The sequence below is a fragment of the Siniperca chuatsi genome, linkage group LG5 (assembly GCF_020085105.1).
Source record: "Siniperca chuatsi isolate FFG_IHB_CAS linkage group LG5, ASM2008510v1, whole genome shotgun sequence".
Taxonomy (NCBI): domain Eukaryota; kingdom Metazoa; phylum Chordata; class Actinopteri; order Centrarchiformes; family Sinipercidae; genus Siniperca; species Siniperca chuatsi.
The window spans coordinates 15,066,453-15,093,082 of record NC_058046.1 but is presented as its reverse complement, the minus strand read 5'-3'; the positions used below and the strand labels follow the sequence as shown (position 1 = coordinate 15,093,082).

At 39.8% G+C, this 26,630-nt stretch overlaps 3 protein-coding genes across 5 annotated transcripts; 1 reads left to right on the top strand and 2 right to left on the bottom strand.

The window, feature by feature from the left end:
• Positions 1 to 965: 965 nt before the first annotated feature.
• smn1 (survival of motor neuron 1, telomeric) lies at positions 966 to 5,058 on the bottom strand. Its single transcript, XM_044198057.1, has 8 exons — positions 4,780 to 5,058; positions 4,200 to 4,271; positions 3,995 to 4,114; positions 3,699 to 3,890; positions 2,592 to 2,771; positions 1,903 to 1,977; positions 1,611 to 1,718; positions 966 to 1,356 (listed from the first exon to the last, which is right to left on the bottom strand). The coding sequence occupies exons 1-8, from the start codon at positions 4,825 to 4,827 to the stop codon at positions 1,300 to 1,302; spliced, it is 852 nt and encodes a 283-aa protein (XP_044053992.1). The 5' UTR covers positions 4,828 to 5,058; the 3' UTR covers positions 966 to 1,299.
• hspb11 (heat shock protein family B (small) member 11) lies at positions 4,343 to 8,006 on the top strand. Of its 2 annotated transcripts, none has more exons than XM_044198063.1 (6): positions 4,343 to 4,494; positions 5,032 to 5,166; positions 5,319 to 5,425; positions 6,652 to 6,720; positions 6,817 to 6,860; positions 6,950 to 8,006. In XM_044198063.1, the coding sequence occupies exons 2-6, from the start codon at positions 5,075 to 5,077 to the stop codon at positions 7,040 to 7,042; spliced, it is 405 nt and encodes a 134-aa protein (XP_044053998.1). In that variant the 5' UTR covers positions 4,343 to 4,494; positions 5,032 to 5,074; the 3' UTR covers positions 7,043 to 8,006. The 2 variants fall into 2 exon arrangements, with proteins under 2 accessions (XP_044053998.1, XP_044053997.1); XM_044198062.1 differs by having other exon boundaries at positions 4,437 to 4,565.
• Positions 8,007 to 9,117: 1,111 nt separating this feature from the next.
• lzts1 (leucine zipper, putative tumor suppressor 1) lies at positions 9,118 to 25,852 on the bottom strand. 2 transcript variants are annotated; one of them, XM_044198055.1, is made up of 9 exons: positions 25,613 to 25,852; positions 16,530 to 16,876; positions 16,266 to 16,403; positions 14,481 to 14,640; positions 13,700 to 14,082; positions 13,401 to 13,574; positions 13,061 to 13,192; positions 12,002 to 12,196; positions 9,118 to 11,812 (listed from the first exon to the last, which is right to left on the bottom strand). In XM_044198055.1, the coding sequence occupies exons 2-9, from the start codon at positions 16,758 to 16,760 to the stop codon at positions 11,264 to 11,266; spliced, it is 1,962 nt and encodes a 653-aa protein (XP_044053990.1). In that variant the 5' UTR covers positions 16,761 to 16,876; positions 25,613 to 25,852; the 3' UTR covers positions 9,118 to 11,263. The 2 variants fall into 2 exon arrangements, with proteins under 2 accessions (XP_044053990.1, XP_044053989.1); XM_044198054.1 differs by lacking the exon at positions 25,613 to 25,852 and adding an exon at positions 18,344 to 18,534.
• Between the last annotated feature and the right edge of the window lie 778 nt (positions 25,853 to 26,630).

Genomic DNA, 26,630 nt, shown 5'->3' with positions numbered 1-26,630 from the left:
GAAATCTGTTTGGCTTCCTTTTCATGGAATGAAAGCACTACAGGCTCAGCAGAATGATCATGGCTGTTCCCACTGTAATTACATGTGGTTTTCTATATTCTAAATATACACTTGCATACAGTATGCACAACCATTGCTCTACTTCCTCTGCTGTTCTTACATTATTAAACCTCAAACATTCCAGGATCTGTTTTCAGGACAACGGGTGCGCAGACCCAAAGATATCAAGACAGTAATGGACCTCAAGCTCTCATTCCACACAAGCATACCATATAAAATTATAAAACATTAGTGTATCTATTCCAATGGCATTAAAACATTCAACCTCACCTCTGACCTGTAAAGGCCCTTTTGTCTGCATTTAAGGCTTGCAAGTTTAAGCTTATCGTGTAAAGGATGTTAAGACAAAATGTCTTTCAATGATCCTAATGTTTAAGTGACTTTGTGTAAGAATCTAGTCCAATGTGTCATACTGTCTGTAGTTGTACCATCCCCCTGAAATATGCACCCATCTGATGTGATCTGAAAAACATTATGATGGATGCGATCCTATATTGGATGGTTGACGTTGGAACACCTAAGGGAAAACAGAGGGCTCGAATGCATGCATATACTGGAACGATTCTCTGAATTAACTGTGTGGAAAGCACCAGAGGGACTAAAGCAGGACTGAAGTCTGGCTTACACTAACATTCTTAGCATGCCAAGAGACACAAGTGTACAGCAGACACACAATTAGAAGTGGAGTGTTTCTCTGTATGGCAGTGATTCTGTACAGGTTTAAACACCAAGCTACTATGTATTCATGCCACATTTTCCTATAACATGAATATATTATACTAGTCTGACTTCTGCTGGACAGTACTTGCCATTACAACCACACATCATTGAGTCTGTAACACACGAACATCCCGCAAACAATTCCCTCTTTTGCTAATTAGTCAAAAAAACGAGAATAATATATATCTGGTTGAAAAAGGTGGCTGTAATTGCACACATCTACTTTCCAATACATTTTCATTTCACAATAGTGCGCCAATGCAACAGTGCAATAAACACCAAATATTGAGTGAGTGATCATCAACTGTGCTCTGATAGCCTTTATTTAATCTATTTACAAAGAATACAAAACTCCCAGCCTTGAACACTGATGAATGTTCTGTTCACACCACGTACACTTAATTTATTAAATTTCCTTTTGAATCAGGGAGGACACACATCAGGCACAACAGGGAGGGTGGCTGCTGCTCTGGGTGACACCCTGAGTAACTGAAACTCTGAAATCTTGACTTGCTCATTTCATTTGTGGTGCAGTTTTGTCCAGTTGGCAGCTTCTTTGCGTCCTTGTTTCAACCCCTGTAAAAAAAGAAGAAAATAATGTTAATATAGCTCACCTTTTAAAAATTAAGGACTCACACCTATTATGAAGCTGGAGGCATTTGATGGAAAGGCTCTTCCAGCTAAAAAGCATGACAGTAAAAATGAAGTAACTTTACCAAAAAGCATCCCAATGACCATAAACGCCCATTGCTCTTCATTACATAATGCAAGAGGCTGAACCTGTAAATCCCTTTTATAGCCCATAAGTCAGTTATCTTCTGTGCACATACCAAGTAGTATCCTGTGTGATATCCACTCATGTACCAGGAGATGAGCACGCTGCCCAAGGCCTCATCATCCACCATGTCAGGACTCATCAGTGGTGGTGGAGGGATCATCTGAGGCAGAGACATCGACAGAAGAGAGTGTGTGATCACAATGCAGTTGCTGGAAGCTGACAATATTTGTTGTCTATCACCGACATGCTAAACTGACATTTTATATGTAGACTGCAGATCTCCATTGCTCAAAATAAAACAGTATCTGCATTTGTAATCAGTGTAAAGATATATTCCAACTCACTGGTGGACCAAAAGGCATCATGGGAGGCCAGGAAGGAGGTACAGGCCCATGACCACCAGGTCTTTTGCTTCCCCCCTGGTAGAGGACACAAAAAACAAAACAAAAAGGGTTTGAAAACAACACACTGTGATCTCAGTATTACCAAATAGTACCCCAGATCATTTTGCTTGAAAAAGAGGTTAATGGCTTAAACAACCCTCTTTAGTGAACTCTACTTGTCATAAAATAAATGTAGTCAGGGGTTGTTCAGTTCTTGTAATCTCAGCAACTTCCATGTATATCATGGGCAACCTGCAAGCAGGGCTTAAGATAATATATATTTTTGAAACACATTCCTCTTTTTATGACTTTATATAGTTACATCAATACAGAGGGCAGACCTATTAACATAACCAGCAGTTAAAATTATTGAAATCCAATACCCCAGGAATAAATGTATAATAATAATAATAATAAATAAATAAATATATTCTAGTTTTATTGTTCACATTGTACAACACTTTGTTGACATTTCACTTTACTATTAATTTTGGTGCAACAAAGAGATAACCTTCTCACAACTTAAAAAGTCTAAATTTAATTTAAATTTTAACATTTAATCTCAAGCAATGATATGTATTAAAATAGTCTATGACCAGTTAATTTTGTTCGCTAACTAATAAGGAAAGGTACTGAGTCATTCTTCTTACCTGTCTGAAAGCATGCATAGGAGGTGGGCCTGGAGGAAACCCAGGGAAACCAGGAGCCCACATAGGAGGAGGTTCTTTGTGGGCCTTGGATTTTTGGGGTTTACTGTGTGGCTGTTGTTTGTGTTGGTTTGGTGTGGTTGACCTGTCACTCTCCTCTGTTGACGATTCTGCCTCATTTACCTTAATTGCAGAGACATATTGCTTTAGCCTTGATTTGTCATTTTCCTTTTTTATACTTTGGTGACTACACACGGGGGAATTTATTGAATCTCTTTGGATTTGTTTTTGGAACGTATGAATAAAATCTATAGCCAAATTAATTTACAATCCATATAAGATGCAAGTGCTTTACTAATTACAAGTTAATCCTTGGATTGATTACACTGTAATCTTACAGTGTAATTAATTTATGTTCATTGCATTCCTGGAGTTATTTGATAAAGATCAAGTACTGTAATTGACATTTATCTCACTTTGCCTCAATTTACCTCATCTGTAAGTAATATCCTACTATTCAAGTCAAAGGTAACTTGTCTATTATTTAGTCCCATTTTACTCACATGCTGTGAACCATCAGAGTAAAAGCTATAACCTTGTGTGAAGTGTATCAGGGAACGATGCTGCCTTTCTTCACTGAGTGAAGTTTACAGAAATATCACCAGGTTTGAGTTGGCTCATTGCCAGTGATTTAAATTCATTTAATTTAATTAAAAATTTCCTCTAGCTTCCGTTCACAGTGAACGGCAAAATGTAAAATTGGTGAGCCATCTACAAATTAAAGTGCATTTCTGAACATGGTTTATTAAATTTGAAAATGTAAATATTCAGTCTGGAAAGAAGTAGCTTTGATTCTGACTGACTGACAGCAAAAACTGACTTTTACAGTAAGAAACGCTATCAAATTTTGCTGTTTGGACATGACATCCTATCATTTGCATTTGGCATATAAATACACCACCAAACAAAATGGACTCAAGAGATGCAGTGCACATCATCATTAACCATGTTAAATAAACAAGAAAGAATGAAAAAAAAAATCAAATAAAATGTGCTAAATATACTGTAATGGATAATTATAAATAAAATCATTTATTTGCACTCCTTTACCTTGGTATTTGTTTCCTCATCACCTTCAGAAATCTCTAAAAGCAAGTCTTCAAGGTTCTGCTCCTCCTCGTTGCCATATCCTGTGTAAACAACTATACAAGTGCCCCTCTTCTCATCTATGGAGGATATGGTGGCTGCATAGAGCTGGCCATCCTCTGACCAATACGCAGTGCACGAGTCCCCAACTTGCCACTGTGACACAACATAATTTTGAATTAAGAAATCTTAGTTAATTACTGAACTCTAAGGCTCCATCCTGTATTTTTTATCTGTATTTTTCAGTTTCAGTTACACACCTCTTTATCTGGTGGTGCATTGGTTCTTTTCCTGCTCTGGTTTTTTTTGTTGTTCTTGCGCTTTTTTCCTGGATGGTTTATCTTGGAGGCTTGCGGCTCATCTTCACCCTTAAGGGCAGACTGGCACACAAAGCAAGAGCAGAGACATAAGTGGCAAAAACATAAACGTTTTACATGCACATACACTGCAAAGCACGTATTTTACCTTGAATGATGAAACTGCCTTGTCATAAGCCTTTATCAGTGCTGTGTCATCCCATATATCCGAATCGTCACTCTGGAAAAGAGAACAACATATTTATTGTGTCTGCAGATGAAAGGTTACTTTTTAAAAAAAAACAAAAACCCAGACCTTTCCCATTCAATGCAAAACAAGACAGATAAGATGCAAATGGCTCGGCCAATTTTACAGTGCAGCACATTTCTGCAGTTGACTTGACCTCTGACCTAACATGTTTGTCTTTACATCCCCTGCAATGTGGAAAGGATGCGAAGTTACAGTAAGTCAAAGTGCAACATCTTTCTGCAGCTGAAGCGAATTCACGTGGTCTCTCCAAGACGTTGTATTACAGTAAGGCAATATCTTAACTAATGAAACACGTTAGTTACACAGTACACTGTGGATTTCTGGTTTTAAGTTTTCATTTCCTCTTTGTTACCCAACTTAGCCGAACTCTGCGTTGGTTTTGTAGCTTAGCTTCCTAGCTCACCACCTCAACCAAATCTATAGCGGCCTACAAAGGTTAACGTTGTAATCTTATGGTCAGTAGTGCATCATAACGAACCTGTCCAGCTCCGCGAGTAAACAACACGTCTTTGCATCCATTCGCCATGTGAAGATGTACAGATTCCACTGCTAACTGCTAATTGCTAAACAACTAACCAGCAACGTGCGTCGGAAATGGTGACGCATATATCTTGCGACGAAATCGTTGGCTTGGCAACGACGGGAGCTAGTTGTCGACTTCCCCAAGACCCACAAACAAAACAGATTGTTGTGTATTATTGTCGAAATTACTGTTATTTTCCCCAACCAGGCAGCACCGGAGATTATAATCTTTGTTGTGTGAGTCACTGAAGATGATCGATTCCTCTCTAAGTTCTTTGGGTGCAAAAGTTGTCGTCGCTACATCCAGCGATGAGAATCACCCACCAGAAAACATCACTGACGGGTGAGTGTTAGTTATTTCTGAAGTCACGCCAATGGTTTTGTCAACCTTAAGTCGCTACAGTGAAAGTTAATGTCAGGTGTTCACTTTGTTCAATGCTACTGAACCCCAAACCCATCAGATCAATGTGATGTTTGTTTGTCCCTTTCACCCAGACACACTAAGACGTTTTGGATGTCCACCGGGATGTTTCCTCAGGAGTTCATCATTCGCTTTGCTGAACCCTTGGAGATTTCTGCTGTGACAGTGGACAGCTACAATGGTATGTAAGCTGTGATAGTGTCATACATACTGTTCATACTGTCAAATTATGATACTGTTGGATGTTTGAGAAATCAAGCAAAGCAGTATTGTCTCACTTATCTGCCTTGAAGTCATGATATACTGTAAACACAGATTGTGGCATTTTCCTCAATAAATGAATTGATATTAGAATATACTTACTTATTTTGATAGTATTCAAACTGTATATAGATATTACATCTCCTATTGTTAATAGTTAATGCCTGTGTCAATGCCCTAGTCAACATTACATTTTACATTATTAACAGCTGGATCGTGATTAAAATTTCAAAGAATGGACACTATTTTACTAAGATTAAGTCAAGACTATGTTTTCTGAGACTTATAAAGATTTATTTACATCAGTAATGTTTGTAATCACAAGTAAAGAGGCCTATATTTTATATTATGACCAGTTGAGGAACATAGAAATTCTTGTATTTTTGTATTGTATCTATTCCTCAAACTATTTGATTATGTGTGAATAAAACTGTTACATAGTCAAAAATTACTGAGTGATTTGGAAGATACTGGCCAAGAACTGACTGTGTGGTCATTTAAAGGAGTAAAAACATGATTGGAATAAATGTACATAAACAAGACTAAGAGTCATAATAGCCATGCTACTGCCACTGTGAGGCTGGGATTTGAGCTAAATACTAACATCAGCATGCTATAATGCCGAGAAATGACAATTTTAACATGCTGATGTTAAGCAGGTATGATGTTATTACATGCTCACCATCTTAGTTTAGCATGTTGGCATGCAAACATTTGCTAATAACACTAAACACAAAGTACAGCTGAGGCTGATGGGAATGTCATTAGTTTTGCTGGTATTTTGACATAAGCCAAAGTATTGGGCAAATTGGAATTCTGACCTGATGGTGGCGCTAGATGGAAAGCCAGGAGATCATCAAAGTGATTATAGTTTATCCTGAGGGGGACTTGAATGTGTGTAGCAAATTTCCATGTCACTAGCATGGCATATAATATAATTTTACCACATTTGAACACATTTATAATGTCAAAATAAATTTGTTCCTAGGCATTAGTGACAAACCAAAATGTTCACAGTTTGTCATATTTTCTCTCAAAACCTGAGATTATATGTTTTTCTTAAAATAAAAATACCTAGTTTGTGTTGTTTCAGTGTTTGGTTTAAAACCAATTATAAATATCTGGTTGTATTTTTTTCTTTTGCAGTCAAGCATCTAAAGATAGAAAAGAATACATCACAAAATGCTTCTCAATTTGAGTTTGTTACAGAGAAAGGTAAGGGGGGGGGCATCCATCTACAGTATCTGTTTGCACATTTGGTTTCAATGCCAAAGAACTGAAATTGTGATTAACAAGCTGATTTTTTTATAGACTTTGAACATACAGAGGGACATCTTCAGTCAAATGCTATTTCGGTAAGTCGGAATTAAAATATTATGTAAAACATATGAATGCATAGAATTAAGAGGTAAAACAACTACTTGTCTTTATTTTTCTCTTTCAGCTAAATGGAAGCAGTGCAACCCATCTTCGTTTTATCATCACTTCAGGATATGATCACTTTGTCTCAGTGCACAGAGTCAGTGTACAAAATTGACACACATGATGTGAATTAAAGCCTCATGATGTATTTTTTGTATATATATGGTTTGATGGCATTATTTGATCATTGTATATATGAGTAGATCTCATTATATGCTCAGTCTGTTTTGATAACACACACACACACTGACATATTCTCCCTCGTGGCACACAGCTGTAACAGTAATGGGGAATCTAATAAGCATATTCCTTGAATACAGTGAAATCAATTAATTTGTCTACACAAAATTAATTTTATTATCTTAATCTTATCAGTGAAGTTGCAGTTGCAGATGGTTGAAAGCTAAGGTGCATATTTAAATCTGGCCTCAAATTCTGAAATGAGCTTGAACCCATTTTCTGTATTTGTGCTTATTTAATGTTATGGATTCATTTATGGGGCTTTTTATCCCACATTCAGCTGTTCCTGCTAATTTCATAAGCTGATAGTTGGCAAAGCTTTAGAATAAAAGAGTTGGATTGTGATGAATGGTAGAATTACTTACAAAGGAAGTTTCTCTCTGTGTGAGAGATAGAGTTAATTAACTAATTTTGAGCAGTGGGGGCTGAAATTGGCATTCGTACAGCCCCCCCATGAGCAGAATTTTACATCTCCATAGAAATGGGGAACCACGGGCAATGCAGCTGGGGGGTTGGGGAACCAGATGGTTTCCTAGTTTCCTAGCCAACCAGCGAGTCTCTAAAGACCACGGGCCTATTCACACAAAGTATTCAAGCCACCTCCTGTACTTATATCCTCCACACACACATTTGCACGCTAATACTGACTCCTATCTACCTCCATTGCCATTTTAACTTGTCGGTAGCAAAGGGTTCAGCAGTGCGCGAGGACCCTTTGGGACTCCCTCCCCAATTACTTTGCTGACTGCGGAGGAGCTTGGGGATTTGCTGAGGCTGTGTTTGCTGATGCTTGGTCTGCATGCAGGGCTCCGAATAAACCAATAAAAATATGAAATACATGCCTGAATAACTAGCCCCCTGATATTTTAGAGCAACTAATTGCTTAGGGGTATGGTTGGAATATAGCACATTTGAGTATGTGAGTGTGTAATGAGTTATGAGGGCAAGGTAGAAACTGATACAGTGTTATTGACTCATCTATTATTTACCGGTATGAAATATTTATTATAATATTAGAGGTGAGGGTCGGGCCATGAAATGAAGTGCAAACTCCCATTTCATAGGAGTACAATTTTTTCCCCCCACAATAGTTCAAATTGTGAATTTATTACATTTGTTTGCTGTGAATATTGAACTAAAGATCCCTTTTTTGTATGTTGAACAGGTTTCTAAATGCGCCTCCCCATTACTAATGTATTCAGGCACCTTTGTGTTTGACTGTCAGCCAATCAGCAGAATCACAGCAGGATATGAGTGCATTATTATCATGTCTTCTGCGGCTGCCTAACTGCTGTCCAATCACATCGAGACATCTGCTGGACCAAAACTCTGTATGTTCAGCTGAGAACATACAAAGACATGTATATCATAACCTTCCCCAAAAAACTCTCTGCTACTACATGCCATAATTGAAAATGGTAGATTTTATGAAAAAGATAAATATTGAAAGCTAGAATTTAATACTTGTAATTGTCATAATGTGACATTAAAATATAAAAAAAAACTATTCTGCTGTTGAAATAGTTGTATACTTATTGCATAAAGCAAATGAGAACATTGCAGAAAGGATCTATATTTATTGCAAGTGTAGGTGATGTTTCTTATATGGTTATTTTGAGTAAGAAATCCTCTCACCCACCCAGCTCTTATTATTTTCTTTCATGTCAAACCAGCGACTTTGAATTTCTAGTTATCTCTTCTGTGTGGTCCTCCTTTTATGTCAGTGACGCAGCCATACGCATTGACAATGGGTCTTAATTTGATTTCAGTTTTGATTTGGTCCAATCAGCTTAGTTATTTATGACAGAAGCTGAGCTGGAAAGGGCTTCTGCGTGCGGAAGAAAACACTATAAAGGCCGAAATTAGGTGATTAGATGGGAGAGGAAAACAATCTTCTCATTATTTAAGTCCAAGAGGGATGGAGAATGATAATGAGGGATTGACAAAGAGTGCAGTTGACAGCTTTGAATATATCAACAGCATTCATATTTATTTCTAAATCCAGCATTTGCTTTTGAAGTTCTGTAATAAACAGTAATAACAAACTTTTTATTATACATTGTGGTGTACTTAATCAAAACTATTCACCCATATACCTTTCAATGTGAAGTGCATTAAAGGACAGTTTTAGTAATCATTAAAAGCAAACACAATGCAGATTAGTCCAATAATATGTTTGCTGATGTTTGAACACAGATAATTTTGCTGGCTCAAAAAGAGTCTCAGTAAACAAGTCTGGTTGCTGATATAGATGTAAAATTCACTTTTTTAGGTAAACAGAATTTCAGAAGACAGCAAAGTAAACTGGCAAAGGTTTTAGAATGAGCACTGATGCACAAATGACAAACATTTGCTGATTTTAAAATCACCTGTGTTTGCACCCTAGCTTGTTTCCAAATCTATCTCCACATACAGCCTGTTTCACTGAGACTTTTTTCCCCAGGGTGTGCAAGTTGCTCTACGTTTGATTTTGTATGTTGAATTCACCAGTACCACAGCTGCAGTATCAACAGTCCTTTTGCTTCCTCCCTATTTGACCACTTTTCTGTGCTAAGGCACAGAGTAAGGGCTGTAAAGCACTTATCGGTTACTTGAGTTTGAGTGCCACTGGTTACAGCACCTGACCTTAGTGTTCCACTTAGTCTGTCTTCCTCCAAATCTCTCCTGACCTGCTGTGGTAATGTAATGTAATGGTGAGTAGCTGAGTAATCTCAAGCAGCCTCATTACAGAGATTGCCACACTTTCTTGACTAGCACAGTGTGTGCATATATTTCTGCCTGACAGCCGATGTGAGCCCCTGCGTACTGAGTGGGTCGAGTAGTTAAAACTTTTGCTTCACAAACTACTTTGTCCTTGTGGGAAGTGGAATAGCTCCAAAATAGCAGAGCCAAATGGCTGGGGCTGCTGCTAGGTTTGCTAGGCTGCTTGTTTGTCTCCAAGTGGAACAGTGCCAGCTAACTCACAAAGTTAGGTGAACAATTTAGGGAGAGAGATAGAGATTACTGGGACATCACCCCTCTTTTCCTTTGTTTTTCTCTTAAAATATTTGCTTTTATTGTATTATACCTAGCCCCCTTTAATCTCTCTCTCTCTAAACACACTCAGAACAAAGTGAATTCCAAAATTTGCATTTGCCCTTGGTATCTGTCAGAGGTGTTCTCTAGTTTACACTGTATTATGTGCATTTCTGTATCAGGAATTAACATGACATATTGGTAGTATAATAAACGTTCCATGCATGGTTCAGGCCCAAGGTTTGCTTTAACAAAGTCCTGGTTTCATGCACACTCAAACAGTGGCAATGTGCCCAGGTCCTAAGTGTCCATAATCTCTGCTCGAGTTTGTAGATGGAGACATAGAAAATTAAATTAGACGATTAGATTGCAACTGTAAGATCTCATCAACACAGTCGGCCTGAACTGCAATGAACCAGTGGAGTGATGGTTATTGTATGAGTGATATTAGGACTTTATATGGCACCTGCATATTGACTTAAATTTCCACTGTTAAATTGAATTTAGGGATGAAAATGCACGACAGCTTAACATGATTTTAACGTGTATTTTGAACACTTTTTGACATTGGTGTGGATATAACAAATACTCACATCATAAGCCCTGTGTATTGTTTTGAAATGGTTTAAAACTATTTTCCATGCACAAGCCCCTTAAGAATGGACAGTGTGGGAGCATACACCCATGTAGATACACAAGGCAAAGTGGTTTAGGAACTCACAATGGATGATATATTACTGCCATTTTCCATGCTGGAACAACTAATAAATGGTGTTTAAAATACAAAATTGTGCATGATTTGAACAATGAATGCTCCTGTTTGACAGCATGGTAAAAAAATAAAAATGTTCTCATGAACATTAAATAACTTACTACTAATAGTGTCATCACAAAAAGCTATTTTTAATTTTATTGTTTTTTGTGACCTGGACACAAAATACACTAGATTATGCACATTCTATTAAATAACCCTTGTAAAACACTAATTAGCAGTGAATGATCTCGAGGTGTTATAATATCATAAATATCTGTGGTGAAAAAACAGTCAGTTCACTTTTACTGAATGCACGAGTGCTTCCCATCAAATCTCTGTGGCAATAACGTCGTCATATGTTTGTAACCCTGAGCTGTAGTTGATGTCCATGCCTAGCTCTGTCCGGCTCTCCAGTTCAGCTGTCAGCTCCTTCAAGATCCGCTCCAGGTCCTGGTTCTTCTTGTGCATCTGCAGGTAGTTGATCTGGAGCTGCTTCTGGTATTTGATGACCCTGCTTTTCTCCTTGTTCCACGTTTGCCTCTCCTGCTCAAAGCCGTTGGCCAGCCTCTCGTGTGCATCCTTCTCTTCCGTGAGCTGCCACTTCAGTCTCTCCACCTCCCTCTGGAGTGATTCTGTGGAGATGTGTCCACTGTTCTCCTCCCCCTGGCCCTGGGCGGGGGAGTCTGAGCCTTGGATTAGTCTTTCCAAGACCTTCGTCTGGGCATGGGCCTCGAGTTGCAAACTGTGCTGCAGCCTCTGCTCTTTGGCCATGGCCAGATCCTGTTTCATTCCCTGAATGTCTGTCTCCAGGTTGCCCACTTTCTCTCTCAGCAAAGCAGCCTCATTCTTCTTGCGCTGGAGTTCATTTTGGCACACCTGAATTAAAAATGTTAGATATTCAGACATAGGCAGCAATTAAGAAGACTATTTTGATTGATAATAGCAGGTATCCTTCCTAACTATTATTGCTTTCATATTATAAGCACTGTGTGGGCATTTTATTCACATGTCCTTATTTGAATGCCATTGTGGAATGAATTGCCACTGAGTCATCAACAGACTGACCTCAATCTCTATGGTGCGAGAGTGGAGTTGGCCCTCATGGTCTTTATTCTGTTTCTCGAGCATCTCCATCTTTGCTGTGTTTTCCTTCAGTGACACCCTGAGGCTGACTATCTCGTTTAGCTTGTGGCTGACGTCCACCTGGCAGTCTCTCAGTTGCTGCTTCAACAATGAGATCTCCCCTGTCTTCTGGCACACCTACATTTGGACAGAGACAATAATGAAGGTGCGAGTCAGAGTCACACTGGCGGTTCAAGGAAAAATCAACCGTTGGATGCCCTTACACTGTTAATAATGTTCAAGGCTTTCAAGGAGTTATATTTATTATGATATATTTCCCTCCACCCAGTGTCATGTACATTTTTACAATTATGGATTTTGTGCATTTCCTATAATGCACAAAATAAACATAAATTTCCCATAACCCAGAAATTGGTTAGGAACTTGTTGAATTTGTTTGTGCACACAGTGTCATAAAAGTCTGTAAAATGACCACAAATGCTAAAATGCTGAATAATTGTAATAGGCATTAAGTATTAGTAAATTATATTCCATTATAAAAGATCATATGACAATAGTATACATGGGACACACTACTTTCACGTTTTTAGTTGACAATATGTTTAAATGTGCTCCCTAGAGTTGAGGAAAACTGCAGAGTTGGTGACAGTTCTCTGTGGGTTCATCACTACAAGTGACCCCTTTCACATTACACACAGCCCTTTGATTCATTGTTTATATAAAAAAAATCTATTTATATGTCTATAAACTGTGCAGCTAGCAACAATATAGGTTTTCGATTCAAGAAAAAATTACGTAATGCTCCTGATGTTAAAACGTAACATTGTGAACTACTGAGGAAAATGTGAATGGAGAAGCTGGTATCTCTGACTCTTCTTACTTATGTTTCTTAATAAACAGGATGCAAAATTCTCTCTCTAGTGATGGAAGAACATTATGTTCCCACACCTCAGCAGCAACCCTTCAAGGTTGTACCAGATGGTGTTGTATGATACAAGGTTTCAAACCCAACTGCAATCAAACATATGACTCATGACTCACCTCCCATTGACTTTCCTCGAGTGTCGGAGCGAGCTGTGTACTCTCTCTCTGATAAGATCTTAGTCTGAGCTCAACAAGATCCTTCTCTCGGGTTAGCTTTGAGACATCCTCCTGAAGCCTCTCCTTCTCTGCCTGCACAAGAGTTTATTTTTCATTTCACTTATCCATCCAAGTGTGCAAGGTGTGGAATTTCTATGCATCTGCTAATGCTTTTTTTCTTAAATGAAATTAAGGTAAAATACTGTATCTTAATTGATTTATTGGAAAGGGAGAAGGGTTGGTGGGATGATAACGAACCAGAAATGAAGGGGACAGGAATGAAAAGAGGACGTGGGCTGACCTGGAGCTGGCTGACCTGCAGCTGGAGTGCTTGCTGGGTTTTTGCAGCCATTTGGGACACTTGTCGTAGCTTTGTGGAGCATCGCTGCTTCAGTCCCTCCATCTCCTCAGTACAGTACCTTTGTCTTTCTTCAAACAGCTGGCAGGTGTCTGTTTCCTTCTCCTCAAAACTCACCTATTGTAAGGTGAAGACATCTCAGTAAGAATTTGTCAGACAGTTGTACAGTCTAGCTACTGATAAGAAGTACTGATCTTGATTAAGAGCACATGCTATTCTTTTGTAATGTGACAGCTTGGTACCTGTAGCTCCTGCAGTTCAGTCTCTCTCTCCAACAGCCTTTGTTCCAAACGTTCAATTAGTGACTCATCTGTAGTAATAGGGGACCGAATCCCACCTGCAGTTTCAGAGAGAGGGCTTGGCTCATCTGCAGAAAGCGGGGAACCATTAGCCTGAGATATCAATCCCCCACTGTTTAAACCAGCCCTGTAGCTACAGTCAAGGTTAGCGCTATTCCCGTTGACCCATGGAGGGAAATTGGGTTGTACTCCCTTGCTGAGGCTGTTTGCGGGAGCTGAGCTGCCATCACTTTGACTGACAGGGCCTGTAGAAGCACTTAGGCTGCCGCTGGTGCTGTGGGTGGGCAGGCTAGACATAGAGTTGCGTCCAGAGTCGGAGAGAGTCCCTGAAAGGAAAAGAGATGACATTTTATTTTACTGTAATTTATCATTTAACCTGTATAAATCTCATTTTAACCCTTTCATGCATGAATTATGACAACCTCAGTCAGGATTTTTAGTGTTTAAGTGTTTTTATTACTCTTTAGGCATGAAAAAAAAATTGAACTTAATTTTGTTTAAACAAGCATTTTTCAAGGAGTTTTTCACATGTCCACATGCTGCTCAGTGTTTCTGGCCACCTCACCACCTTATATGGAATGACACACTAGCGTTGACTGTGGTGGCTGATGTGCAACTATACCATCAAAACCCATGCATTGACAAGAAAACGGCTTTTGAATAGCTGTCCGCTGTAGTGAGCACTATGCAGGCCACAGTTTATCAATATAATATAGATAAACACCTGAGGTGTCTTGCTTGTGTCTAATGTCTGGATTCCTTGCTTTCTCCAGAGGACAAAGGATTTGGTCCAGGATGTTGTGGCCTGTCTCTGTGGAGGACGTACTCCTGGGAATCTCAGGCTTGAAGGCAGTGGAACGGACCAGTGACTTCTCAGCAGAGGTCTAGAAGAGTGAAATGACACACAGTCAAGGGTGCTCTTCCCTATTTTTATTTTTATATTCAGTGGCTCCGCTTAGCTGACAGCATGGCAAGAAGCACGTCCTCTTGTACTGTTACAGAGAGCGCAAAGAGCCAAGGATAGGTCACATTCTGAAACCTGAAAATCATAATGACTGGCTTTAACAATGATAAATATGGTCATGTGCTGGAAGTCTGTACAAATGAAAGGGATAGATTTTTTTTTCCAATCATGTCTTTCATATTAGAAATACAACCACTGTAGCGTGCAGAATTGCTTCACTACAAGCTGGCAGTATTAAAAGCCACACAGCAGAAGTTGCAAGTAAAATTCACTAGATTGTCATAGAAGAGAAAACTAATTTCAAAGATGAACTTATACTCCACATGCCCCATCTGTGCTGTCCAAGAACATCACAAGCAGTACCATACCTTACATCCTTTCTGTTCTCCTCTCCTCCCCTCTGCATCCCACATCTCTCCCCCATGTGCTGTCTGAGGGAAGATGAATAGCTCTTCTCTGTGATATTAATAATATGAGCTAACTGCTGAAGTGTAAGAGGTAAAGCTTGTGAGCTCAGCATTCCTTCTCACTGACTTCATGACTGGGATGCCTTTCCTTGTATTTTTTCTTCTCTTTTTCTATCTCTCAAACTCTCTTTGGCCCTCAATCTCTCTCTCCTTTCTCTCTTATTCTCTGCTCTGTCTCTTCTAAAGCTGCTTCCTATTCCTCTCCTTTCTCCCCCTCTTGCCCCTGAGGAATAAAGACCTATTGAAAGAGACTCATTTTGCCTGCGTATTCTTGGCACAGAAATGACTTCTCTGAGAAGATCAAGGCCTTCTTAGGACATTAATCTGGGAGGGGTGATTAATAAGCTGGGAAGGTTCAACACAGGTTATGAAGAATGGCTGCTACCAATTAAACTACCTGCTGTGCATGTTTTATCCTCAACTTTGCTGTGACGTTTTCAAAGTCTGCTGCACATGTTATACAGTATGACTTCTTAATGGTTGTAAGAACATCCATAGCAACGGATCCAGTCAAGTAAAACGCGAAGCTACATTTTATGAAGCTATGAAAATGGACATAAAATCACAATCTTGACATTTTGGGAAATACACTTATTTGCTTTCTTGCCGAGAGTTAGATGAGAAGATTGATACCACTCTCATGTCTACACACTAAATATGTAGCTGGAACCAGCAGATGATTAGCTTAGCGCAGCATAATGACTAGAAACAGGTTGCCTGACTCTGTCCAAAGGTAACAAAATTGGACTTTCAGCATCTCTAAATCTCACTAACTGAAACAATTAATCTTGATGTTGTGTACATGTTAATTAGTGAGCTTCGGAGTTGCTGGTAGGCGAACTTTGTTACCTTTGCACAGAGCCAGGCAACCTGTTAACAGTCTTTATGCTAAGCTAAGCTAACCATCTGCTGGCTCCAGCTACATATTTACCGTATAGTTTGCTGTTAATCTTCTCATCCAACTCGTGGCAAGAAAGCAAATATAGATGTTTCCCAAAAATGTTGAACTGTTCCTTCAAAATATTATCTTATCTTTAGGGTAAAGCATGAGAGAAGAAATAATTGGCATTTTGCTCACCCTCTCAGTCATTTTTCTTGACATGAGCAGCAGTTTTGGTTGCAGTCGCCCATCTGAGTCATCATCTCCGTTCTTTTCACCTGCATGATCTTCCATTGATCCTCCTCTGTGGTACACTGACCTCGGTTTATGACTCACCTTATATGGAACAGGATAAACAATTTATACTATTTTATTGTATAGGTGCAGTGTAATATATGGGCAATACATTTCTTATGAATTAAAACCATAGTTTTGATGTCATCTGATGGCTCATGAGCTTACCTTGATGTAAAAAAAATCTTCACTTCGTCCCGACCGGTAGTGGGACAGGCCTTTAGAGGGATGAGTGGTGGATGAGGAGCCCTGAGTGAATCCGCACCTAAGTAACTCGTCAAGGCTGCAACCTCCACTCTTTCTATGATGGTTTGTTCGCTTTTTTAACCTATAGTCAGATGCCTTGCAGTGTTTGCTGTTGAGGCTGTTGCCGTTGACGAGGCTGCTGACACTACCCATGGTCCTGCAGGCATAGGTGAGGGGAGGGTGGGGTTGAAGTCCAGGTGGTCAAGTTACACAGAACTGAAGGAAAAACACAACTCATGACCCCAGAGATGCACTATCAGCGGCTTCATCTGCAAGATAAGAAAGGGGTAATTTACATTAAACCCAGAGAATATAGCTGTTGAACCTTAAACAGAAGGGTTTTTCATAGTGTCATAGTTTCCTCTGATGCCTCAGTTTTTTTAGTGTTGTGTAATTTTATTCTTGTTCAGTCCAGACATGCAGTGTTGAAGCAGGTGTGTTCACATTTGCAAAACAAACAAAGTGAAAAAAAGCAGTCTATCTTGGCACTCTGCCTGGCTTTGTGTGTCTAGATTTATGGCTCGGCCATTGAATTTGACAAATAACCCTTTGGGTGCCCTTCCTCTAAACAAACTGGCAATTAGGATACTTACTGCCTACTCAACACTTGGCTTGTGCTGCCATCTGAATAACACTATACAACCATTTCACATTTGCTGTTGAATCTGAACACAGTATAAACAGACCACACAAAAATATTAAGTTTTAATCATGTGATTGGCTGGAATTATGAAATAAAGATTGGATTAAGCACACAGAACATGAATTGATGTATGTTTTTTACATTCTCACTTATAATACAAGAACATTTATTCATAGGTACTAATGATGATCTCTATTCACTGTCCCCACCTCCCTTTTAAAGATAACCAGACCCCAGATGTTGCTAGTCATGAGCTCTAACCCACAGAAGAAAGGTCCCCTAAGTTGTGATTTAGTGGCAAAGGGCTCCATACTGGCTGATCAGGTCTGTGGGCTTCCCTAACCACCTGGTCCTCAGCCTTTAAGCATTTTATAATGGCTACACCAGCAAAGCATGGGACAAATGGCCTGCCGTAAGCCACATATTAGTGTACTTTGCATTTGGCTTGAGGCTAATCCATAATTATTGGTTACACGGTTGTGTTTGTAAGGATAAACATAGATGTCAGTGTCATTTTCCTGAGGTGTTTGATGGGCATGCTTAAAGAGGAAAATGCTGAATGAAGGTGGGAGAGCTGATCAACGCTGTCACTTTTCATCGCTCAGAAAACACTGATAAGCGAGATGAGACATGTACAAAATAGATGTTTCATGATGAGGAGAATAATAGGAGCATCAGAGACAGACAGCAAGCTGACAGTTATAGTCTATTTCAGTTGAACACAAGGAAGGAAAGATAATCATAAATTGCAAGTTCCTCTAATTGTGAAATAATCAGCCAATTGGAAGTCTTCCAGCACAGCTTCAGTTTTCATTTTCTGTTTCATTCGGGATGAAATTCAAAATATATTCTACAAAGTAAACAGCCAGTAAAATGTTAAGTAATGGTATGTGATGTTAAATTTGTACCTGCAATAGTACAAAGCAAAGCAGTCCCCTGTGCCACTGATGTAAACAGTCTCTGACATGACAGCCTCTATTCTACTGTGCCTATCTATCTGTAAATCTAAACTCCAGCTTTCACTATCACTCTCAGATATTAGCATCCACCACTGACATGAGACTGAAGTAATGAAACAATAGATTTTACTTACTGCCAGGTCAAACTAAACATCCGTCTCTAGCAAGGACCCTGCAGAGTCATCTATCCAGTCCTGGAGAAACTGAACAGGCAGACGTGTGTATGTCTGTGTGTATGCACTTGAATGGACCAGCAGCAAATGCAAACCGCACGCTATCACCATGGCCTGGAGGGTTCACTAACTGTTCTGTGGAGGGGGTGGGTCTTCTGCTTTTCTAGTCGGCCTGTACCCAGCTTTGCATTATAACTGACATGTAAATTCAACTGTGTGTGTATGTGTTTAGGGACCTCCTGCTCCCCCCAGGGGAGCCAGTGTACAACATGTGCTTCCATAGAACTGGCGTGTGCCGCTCAAGTGATTAACTCCCAGCCTTCACAAAAGATCTTTTACAACCCCCCGTGTACCCCCTCCTATCCCCACTATCACCCACAGACACCCTCCGTTTGTGCATCGATTCACTGTGTAATAACCATTCATCCCTCACCCCCCCTCACTCCCTTCTTCCATCAGTCCCCTCCCTCCATCCATCCGTCCCACTTGGTGCCCTGCACCCACCCTGAACAAACAACACTTCATCTGAAGGAGAAAAAAGGCGCTTGCCCTCCCTCTTTTCGCTCTTTGTCTGTTGAAGTGTGCTGCTTTTTGTGTGGACTCTTGTGTGATGTATTCTCCCCAAACAGCCCAGGACCATATTTGAGTGTTAAATAAATGACTAGTCCTCACAATGTGAGGGCTGGAGAGCCTCAGTTTTATAGTGATTTACCACCATCCTGCCTTTATGCTGTTTGTTCAGACTCACTCTCTCACAGACACCTTTACACATCCACACAAATAACACACACTTTCTTTCACACAGTCTCATTGGTGGAATGCAAGAATCTCTAAGGCAGTAGAGCATTCAGCATCCCACAGAGTGCACACTGTGGACAAAACACCTTGTGGATGAAATACAATCACACATCACGACAGGAAAATATATAAGGTACTGTGTTCCAAATGAACAAACAACAACAACAGAAAAGATATGGCCCCTAAGCACTGCTGCTGACAAAACAGGTGTAAATCTTACACCCCATTTTTGTCACAAGTAAAGGCATACTTTCTCTTAATGTGAAGAAAACAGACAGCTTTACCACATATCTATAGATAGAACACTGCTGATTCAATAATATCATTGCACAAAAATCAATAAAGAAATCAGTTTGTTAAAATTGAACAAATACTAAACCGTGAGAAGCAGCATGACCCCACACTGTGATCTTTCAACATGTGCAGCCAGAACTGCACTACAGTTTACATCATATTGCATCACACTGTCAGAAACTTTTTACCATTAAGTGTTTTCACAAAGTCTTTTAACCCACTAATGAAATAATATACAGTATCTCTGTAGATCTACCACAATCTTTTTCAGCAGCACCGCTCACTCATGGTTTAAGCTGACTACCATTGTTCCTCGATTAATTCCATTCAGCCCCCCAAGCCTGTTTATCTGGACAATGAGCCTGCCATTTCACTTACATAGTCGCACTCACTTTCTAGAGAGAACTGGCCAATTTCACTTCTATTTGATGCAAATATTGTAGTGATTGCACATTTTATTAAGCAGTGCAAATGGTCTGACCTCGCGATTCTGAGTGGATAGTGTGATTTAAGACCTTTGGTGAAATGGGATGGGGGGTGTGAGTGTGTGTGTATGCATGCATACATCTAATCTTAAATCTGATTGGCTGCATGTTTTTCTGTGTCTGCACAAAAGAGTGTGTGCACCCGTGTTTCGTGTGTGTGTGTCTGTGTGTAAGCAGGGGAAAGTGTGTGTGTATGTATGGGCGGGGTGTCGCCCTAGCTTTAGAGCCCCAGCTGACCTGCCTGACACAAAGCCCTGTCCCAAAGACCATCTGACACTACACCCCCCCCCACACATACACACAAGATAGACACACACACTCACACACACACAGTCTGAGAGCATAGCCAATCCATTACCACAGCCAGTGGAAGGCAGCAGCGTGCTATAAAGGTCCAGGATTTATACCTGTCTCACAATGACCATGAAACTCTCCTCTGTTCTCACTGTACCTCTACACTGCCACGGTGCCAGATGGCATCACTTTAATTCTCACTGTCTATATGGTAATTTCTAACAGATGCATGTGTAATCTATCTAGTTCAGTGTGTCTGTTTTTTTAGGTCAGTCTCAGACAGCTTAGTGTTCTTTGTTTACATGTGCCTTCTTAAGCGCACACAGAATTTTATACATAGTGTCTCTTTATTTGAAGGCCCAACCTGCTGAAAAACTTTCCATCTGTGACATGCTTTTTAAACGTTAAACGATCATTTCATTGTTTTTGCATATTTTACCCTATTAACCATAAAGAGTTTGTCAATTAAGGCTGATTTACTGCTATCTAAACATAAAGTTGGAGGACTTGTGAGGGAAGTGGTCAAAATTGAAGCAGCAGACGGCGAGATATCCTGACTTTTAGTCCTTCATCACTTTCCATAATGCAACTCGATGGCATCTTTTCTTTAGACCCTCCATGCCCAGTAAATGCCCATGTCTTTTAAACTCCACACCTGCAGGATTCCTGTTCAGTTAATCCTGATTTTTCGGACTTTAGTATGTTCCCTCCAGAGCCACAGAATGCACCATGGAGTATTCCCTACAAGGAGTAAACTGATCTTGAGCTCCCCTCTAAAATTCAAATTTTATTCCTTTTTATTTATTTTAATTTGTGTTTGTCATATTTTACAGGCAGCCAATACTTTTGACTAATATCAGTACAGCATCCTGTAGACTTAAAACTTACTTGAGGCAGGTAATCCGAATATCTAAAGGTTTTTTTTTGTAAAAGTTAGGATATCATTGTAAGATAATTAAGATGAAAGCACACTTGGTTTTGCAAAGGTTTCCAGTGTGGTGTGTTCAAGTGCTGGCAGGGATGTCTGGCATCAAAGTCTTACTCTAGGAGTTGACCACTGAAGAGCAACCTTTTAAATGCAAAAAGCTACCAAAATGACATCATCATTTCCACAACATCCACGTTGGCTCACCAACATGTGGACCAACCTAAGCTATATCAGACTGTGACTTCACTGGCATGTTAGTAAATTCATTGCTGGTTTTAGTCTCTCCAGAGGAATTGTTCTTAATATTAAAAATAACTTTAAAAGGCAATAGTGTGTCCATGCATGATATAAATGCTGTTTCAGAACATTCTCCAAAGTGCCAGGAATAAAACCAAACAGAACAGTAACTAAAATCAAGATGGCCAAAAATTCTGTATTGTACCTTTAATCCTGGAGGAGACATCAATCAAAATCAATCCTTATTATGCTATTCGATCCTCTAAATGTACGCAGAACATATTGCTCCCAGTGTGATGTAACATGTTAGATAACTGGAATCGATCTGTGGTTCACACAAAGTAACTGATGATTCACATGTAATGAAGCAGGCATGTCCCATTATCCCAGATATGACACAGTGGAAATTAAACTCACAAATTAAAGGGGGGAGAAGAAGTAATAGCTCACATATGACAGCAGAGAGTATATTTCCAGAGAATCATAGGCTGATAGGTTGAATTATTGAGAGGTAAATACTCTGACTCTTTCTCTGTCATCCTCTGTGGTCTGTCAAGGCCCCAGTCACACACACACACACACACACACACACACACACACACACACACACACACACACACACACACACACACACACACACACACACACACACACACACTTCCCCATCTTGTGTCTTACTCACTGTGGCTGAGTTGTGGGGATGAGTAATGTGGCCTCCAGCAGAACATCAACTGGGAATGAAGTGTGGGGTACAGACAGCCATCTATCTTTCACTTTCACTGCTAACACATCCATCTACTGACCAAGCACGCACACACACTCATGCACACACACACAATGGCATCCAATAGTAGCTAATTGGGTAATCCTTTTAGTGCATTGTAAAGGAGATTGAGCATGAATAGGGATTCAATGCTGAAGAGCAGAATACCAGACACTCATTACAGCCCCAGAGTAAGGAGATGGAATACCAGGCACGTCGAAAGAAATAGCAGAAAGAGAAAGAGACAGACATGGAAAGACAGAGAGTGTGTGTGAGTGATTTATATTCGGTGGAGCCAACATTGCATTATACATTGATGACTGTTGTACTGTCCAGCAAACAGTCAATGTCTCCTCTGTTCAAAGTTTGAGGGTTTTGGATGCAGAGAAAGGCTTAAGAACTGCATGTTCACTTGAATCATTTGAATAAAACATGTATTACTCATTAATTTGATCTCACTGTCTTCTATTGGCACCATGTGGTTGCATATTTGACAAGAGGCCGGCTTTTAGTAAAGGATCCCCTGTTGAAATTAGATTGCATTCAGATGCTATTATGTGCATCCAAATGAGACATTAGGTCATCTAAACAATCAACCTCCTTGGGTTTTAATAGATAAGGAGGTTGTCTGCACTGCTCACTAGGTTTGTATGGCTGGCCAACTACTGCTCCTGTAATACAGGCATTTGCATAACCTTGGCAGCTGGAGTATAGAGGAAATGTATTTTTAATGGAGTCTAAATAGGAGCCTTTAGTACTCCGACAAGGATGGGAATAGATGCTCATGAATTTAAGGAGTCCTAAAATTAAATATCTGAAATTTCCTTTTACATTTCTTTATTGAGCTGTATCCATCCGTACAAGATTGATTATTGCCTTACAATACATCTCTGCACTTTTCTGTAATGCTTCAAACTTATGCAGTGCCCTGGAATCTATCCAAAAATGGTTTTAAAGAGTCGTATGTTTCTTCAGTTAGATACTGCAGATCACCGGCCAGCTCCATAGTCATGAAATATTTACGTCTAAGGCTTTTTTCCCACTCTGTAAAGAGCATGTGAAAATGTATTGAAACAAGTGGAAGTATTTTTAGACATTCTGAATTATCGCCCATCCATTACCCACAAATATTTACCTTTTCCATTAGCCATTACTTGTTTTGAACAGTGTCATTTATGTCATTAAGATATTACAGTCTCATAAATATGAAAGTTAAACTTGATGGATTGTCATAAAAGCTTTGTTGTGGTGTCAGATTATTGTTTTTACAATAATCGAGCTTTCAGTGAGGAAGGCATGCTTGTTGTCAAAATGTAGAAGTTATATTGGTAGCACATTATACAGGCTATTACTGGTGTCAGATCAATTTTCAGATCCATTTTTTGTTCTGGTTTTGTAGTGATATTACAATGTCAGATCATAAAATTGTGTTCCAAATACAAATTAGAAATAAACATTTTTAACTTAGTACTACCAGTGAATTATATGTTTTACGTAAACTCACCTAACATTGGCATTTCTCACACAATCACACATAGTCACTGCACCATTTCTTAATATGTCTTCTGTCTTATATATTTTAGTTTGATACGGTATCACAGTGGAATGACATGCATAGGTAGGTGGAAAAGAATGAGGCTTTTCCTGGCACTGGGGCCCATTGACCTGCAAGCTGAAGACTCTGTGATAAGGTTGTCATTCTGGAGCATAACCATCCTCCCATCCTCCTAATCTGCTGTGGCTGTGTGTTTGTGTGTGTGTGTGTGGATGGTGTAATGTGGGAGTCAGAGAAGACACAATGAGCTCACTTTCAGGGGTCTGTATCATTTTGAAAGCAGCTGGTAATATATGCTGCAGGCGATACCTGTGCTCAGCTCCAAAATAAAAGCACCCTGACATTATAATATATTGCTATAATAATGCTAAATTCTTCACTATAGGGAAATTCTAGATGGTTCTTTCAGCAGTTTAGGTGTCTTAACGAACAAAAGTCACGGCTGATACTCACCAGCCTTGCACAGTTGCTCAGCTGATTCATATAACATCATAATATAATTCTATTTTAAGGACGTTTATATGAATCATTACTAAAAAGTTTAAAACTCTACAACATCATCATGAGCTGAGACTCACAAAGATGTTGGGATGCTTCACTGACACACAGCCTTCACTCTTGAAAGGATACTGCATTTGGGTATCTGGGGCAGTTATTTTAAGAAGTGTCTTCTTTAGCAGGTCATGACAGCTCCAATGATTTGGTTTGTCACACGCTACAGATATGAAACGGAGCTGCATTCATTCCCATGAAAAAATGTGAAACATAAAAGATGTAAAATGAACTGTGAAGTCAAGATATTTCAACAATCAACAAAAGGAATTCTTTGCTTCATATAAGAAAAACAAATAGATCCGCTATGCTGTGAAAAGACAAGAGACCTGTCTTTGCTACTTTCATCCTACACCCTTTCTTGTGATTCTGTCTCTCCCCTGTGTTTTTGCCTGTACAGTAACTTACAGTACAGAGCAAAGCTGAACATGCCTGAACAGGTGCCCTATACTTACCCATTCACCTTGTCACCAGCACAATGTCAGATCCCCACAAGTCTCAACACATACATTACTATACACAGGTGTGATGGTGCAGAAACTGAGTAAATTAAAGGGTAAATTATTCCCCACACAGATATCTTCCTTGTGTTACTATTAATTATACAGCAAAATCATAAGAATATTTAAAAACAGTCCAATTACTTTAGAGAATCATAGGGTGGGACATATATAGATGAACACACTTAATTCATGCTTAAAACACCTATAACAACCGGCTCTGTGTCCAATGCCATTTATTTCCCCCGAATTGCTGTGTATAGTGTAACATTTAAATAAAGCCCCATGCTACTCCCTATTATTTCACCAGTTTAAAAGCAATAGTTTGTCCAGTAATGGTTGTGCTGAAAGTAAAAAAAAACATGATTGGCAGTTTTCTGCAAAGAAAGAAAAATGTTGAAAGCAGACATTTTATTCAGAGCTGGCATGTCCTCAAACACAGAGATACTTTTACTTTGAAATGCAGCTTGCATATTAAAAGTAGCAAAAGACTTGGACTGCTTCCATGCTGAAAAACTTTGGTTCAGTCAGAATTAACTATCTAACTATTTAACTATCTAAACAACAGACATAATTTAGTGTGGTACTAAAATGAACCTAGTTTATATTTTATTCCTTACTTTGTACAAACAGCTAAAAAGCTTAATAAGCCACATCAAGACAGCTCCACTTAACAAATCACACACGCTCAAATCTATGGGATCGTGCCACCCAGGCTAACTCCTATTTGAAGTTGCAAGGCTGTGAGCCCTGACTTTACCATCATTTGTCCCCTGTCACAAACAGCCATAACCTTCCTTCAAGTCTGGCTGGAGGTGACTTACCTCCATTATAGTCTGCTTGCCCCCACAGTCACAGTCACTGCCGCTGCTGCTCTGTCTCCCAAAGCTGTTTGAATCACTGTGGACAAACCACTTCCAGCTGGATACTAGCTAGCACTGCTGGTGTGGAGAGAAGGAGATGTCTACTTTTGTTGCTGTTCTCTCTAGGTCCCCCTCTCACCCTTCTTCAACACCTGGTATGGTGCAATCAGTCCGTCCCATCTCCCATACACTAAGCACTGTCACATTCCTCCATAAAAACGCTTTCTCCCCTCCCTCTTTACAGTGTATCCTTGTTGCCTCCCTTCTGAATTCCCTCCCGCTCTCTCCTTCACTCTAAATATCCAACACTGCCTCCCACCCTCCTTTCCTCCCTCCGCAGCTTGCCTCATCCAGCTCTAACATACATTTCCCTTTAGTTGTGCACTTTCATTCCTTGTTCCCTGCATCCATACCTGTCTCTTCTTGCTTTTCACCTTGCTTCTCACTCTGTTTTTCTATTTCCTGGCATTATGCCCAGCGGCTCTTAAGTCCCTTCACTGCCTCTGTATGCCTATATACAGCACATCATCCCTGCCCACACTTCTAAGCCACACACAATATCTGTAAGCAGTCTAAATACATGTGTGTTTGAGTTTGTGCTGCTTCAAAAGTTCCTTTCACCGTGTGTCCATTTGTGTGACTATATTCATGTGAACCTGTGGAGCCTACATATGTGCATGTGTGTGCACCTGCAATTAAGTCTGTAAGTGACTGCTGGGCTGATGACTCATCCATGCTGTTACCCACCATGTTCTGTTGCTGTAGATTTAACCTGCTTCACTGCTCCAACCGACTCCATTAGCTCTCTCACACACACAGGAAGCCAGGGGCAGATCTGTTGTGTGTTGTGTTATTTATGTAACAGATGAGTTGAATAAATGATCAGGATGGTAGTGCGCAGGTTATAACCCCATGGTGCAGTCTTGGCAGAATACCCATTCGACATGCGAGTACATCCCCCTATCTCTCTGTTTTGCCT

What these genes read in the sequence shown, in the direction of transcription:
- hspb11 (XM_044198063.1), top strand. Translation starts at nt 5,075, where the DNA reads ATGATCGATTCCTCTCTAAGTTCTTTGGGTGCAAAAGTTGTCGTCGCT. An exon ending in CCAGAAAACATCACTGACGG is followed by an intron (nt 5,167 to 5,318) that starts GTGAGTGTTAGT and finishes CCTTTCACCCAG; the next exon opens with ACACACTAAGACGTTTTGGA. An exon ending in TGAGTTTGTTACAGAGAAAG is followed by an intron (nt 6,721 to 6,816) that starts GTAAGGGGGGGG and finishes ATTTTTTTATAG; the next exon opens with ACTTTGAACATACAGAGGGA.
- smn1 (XM_044198057.1), bottom strand. Translation starts at nt 4,827, where the DNA reads ATGGCGAATGGATGCAAAGACGTGTTGTTTACTCGCGGAGCTGGACAG. An exon ending in TTACTCGCGGAGCTGGACAG is followed by an intron (nt 4,272 to 4,779) that starts GTTCGTTATGAT and finishes TCTCTTTTCCAG; the next exon opens with AGTGACGATTCGGATATATG. An exon ending in ATGCACCACCAGATAAAGAG is followed by an intron (nt 3,891 to 3,994) that starts GTGTGTAACTGA and finishes GTTGTGTCACAG; the next exon opens with TGGCAAGTTGGGGACTCGTG.
- lzts1 (XM_044198055.1), bottom strand. Translation starts at nt 16,760, where the DNA reads ATGGGTAGTGTCAGCAGCCTCGTCAACGGCAACAGCCTCAACAGCAAA. An exon ending in AAGATTTTTTTTACATCAAG is followed by an intron (nt 16,404 to 16,529) that starts GTAAGCTCATGA and finishes GTTCCATATAAG; the next exon opens with GTGAGTCATAAACCGAGGTC. An exon ending in ACACAAGCAAGACACCTCAG is followed by an intron (nt 14,083 to 14,480) that starts GTGTTTATCTAT and finishes TTTTCCTTTCAG; the next exon opens with GGACTCTCTCCGACTCTGGA.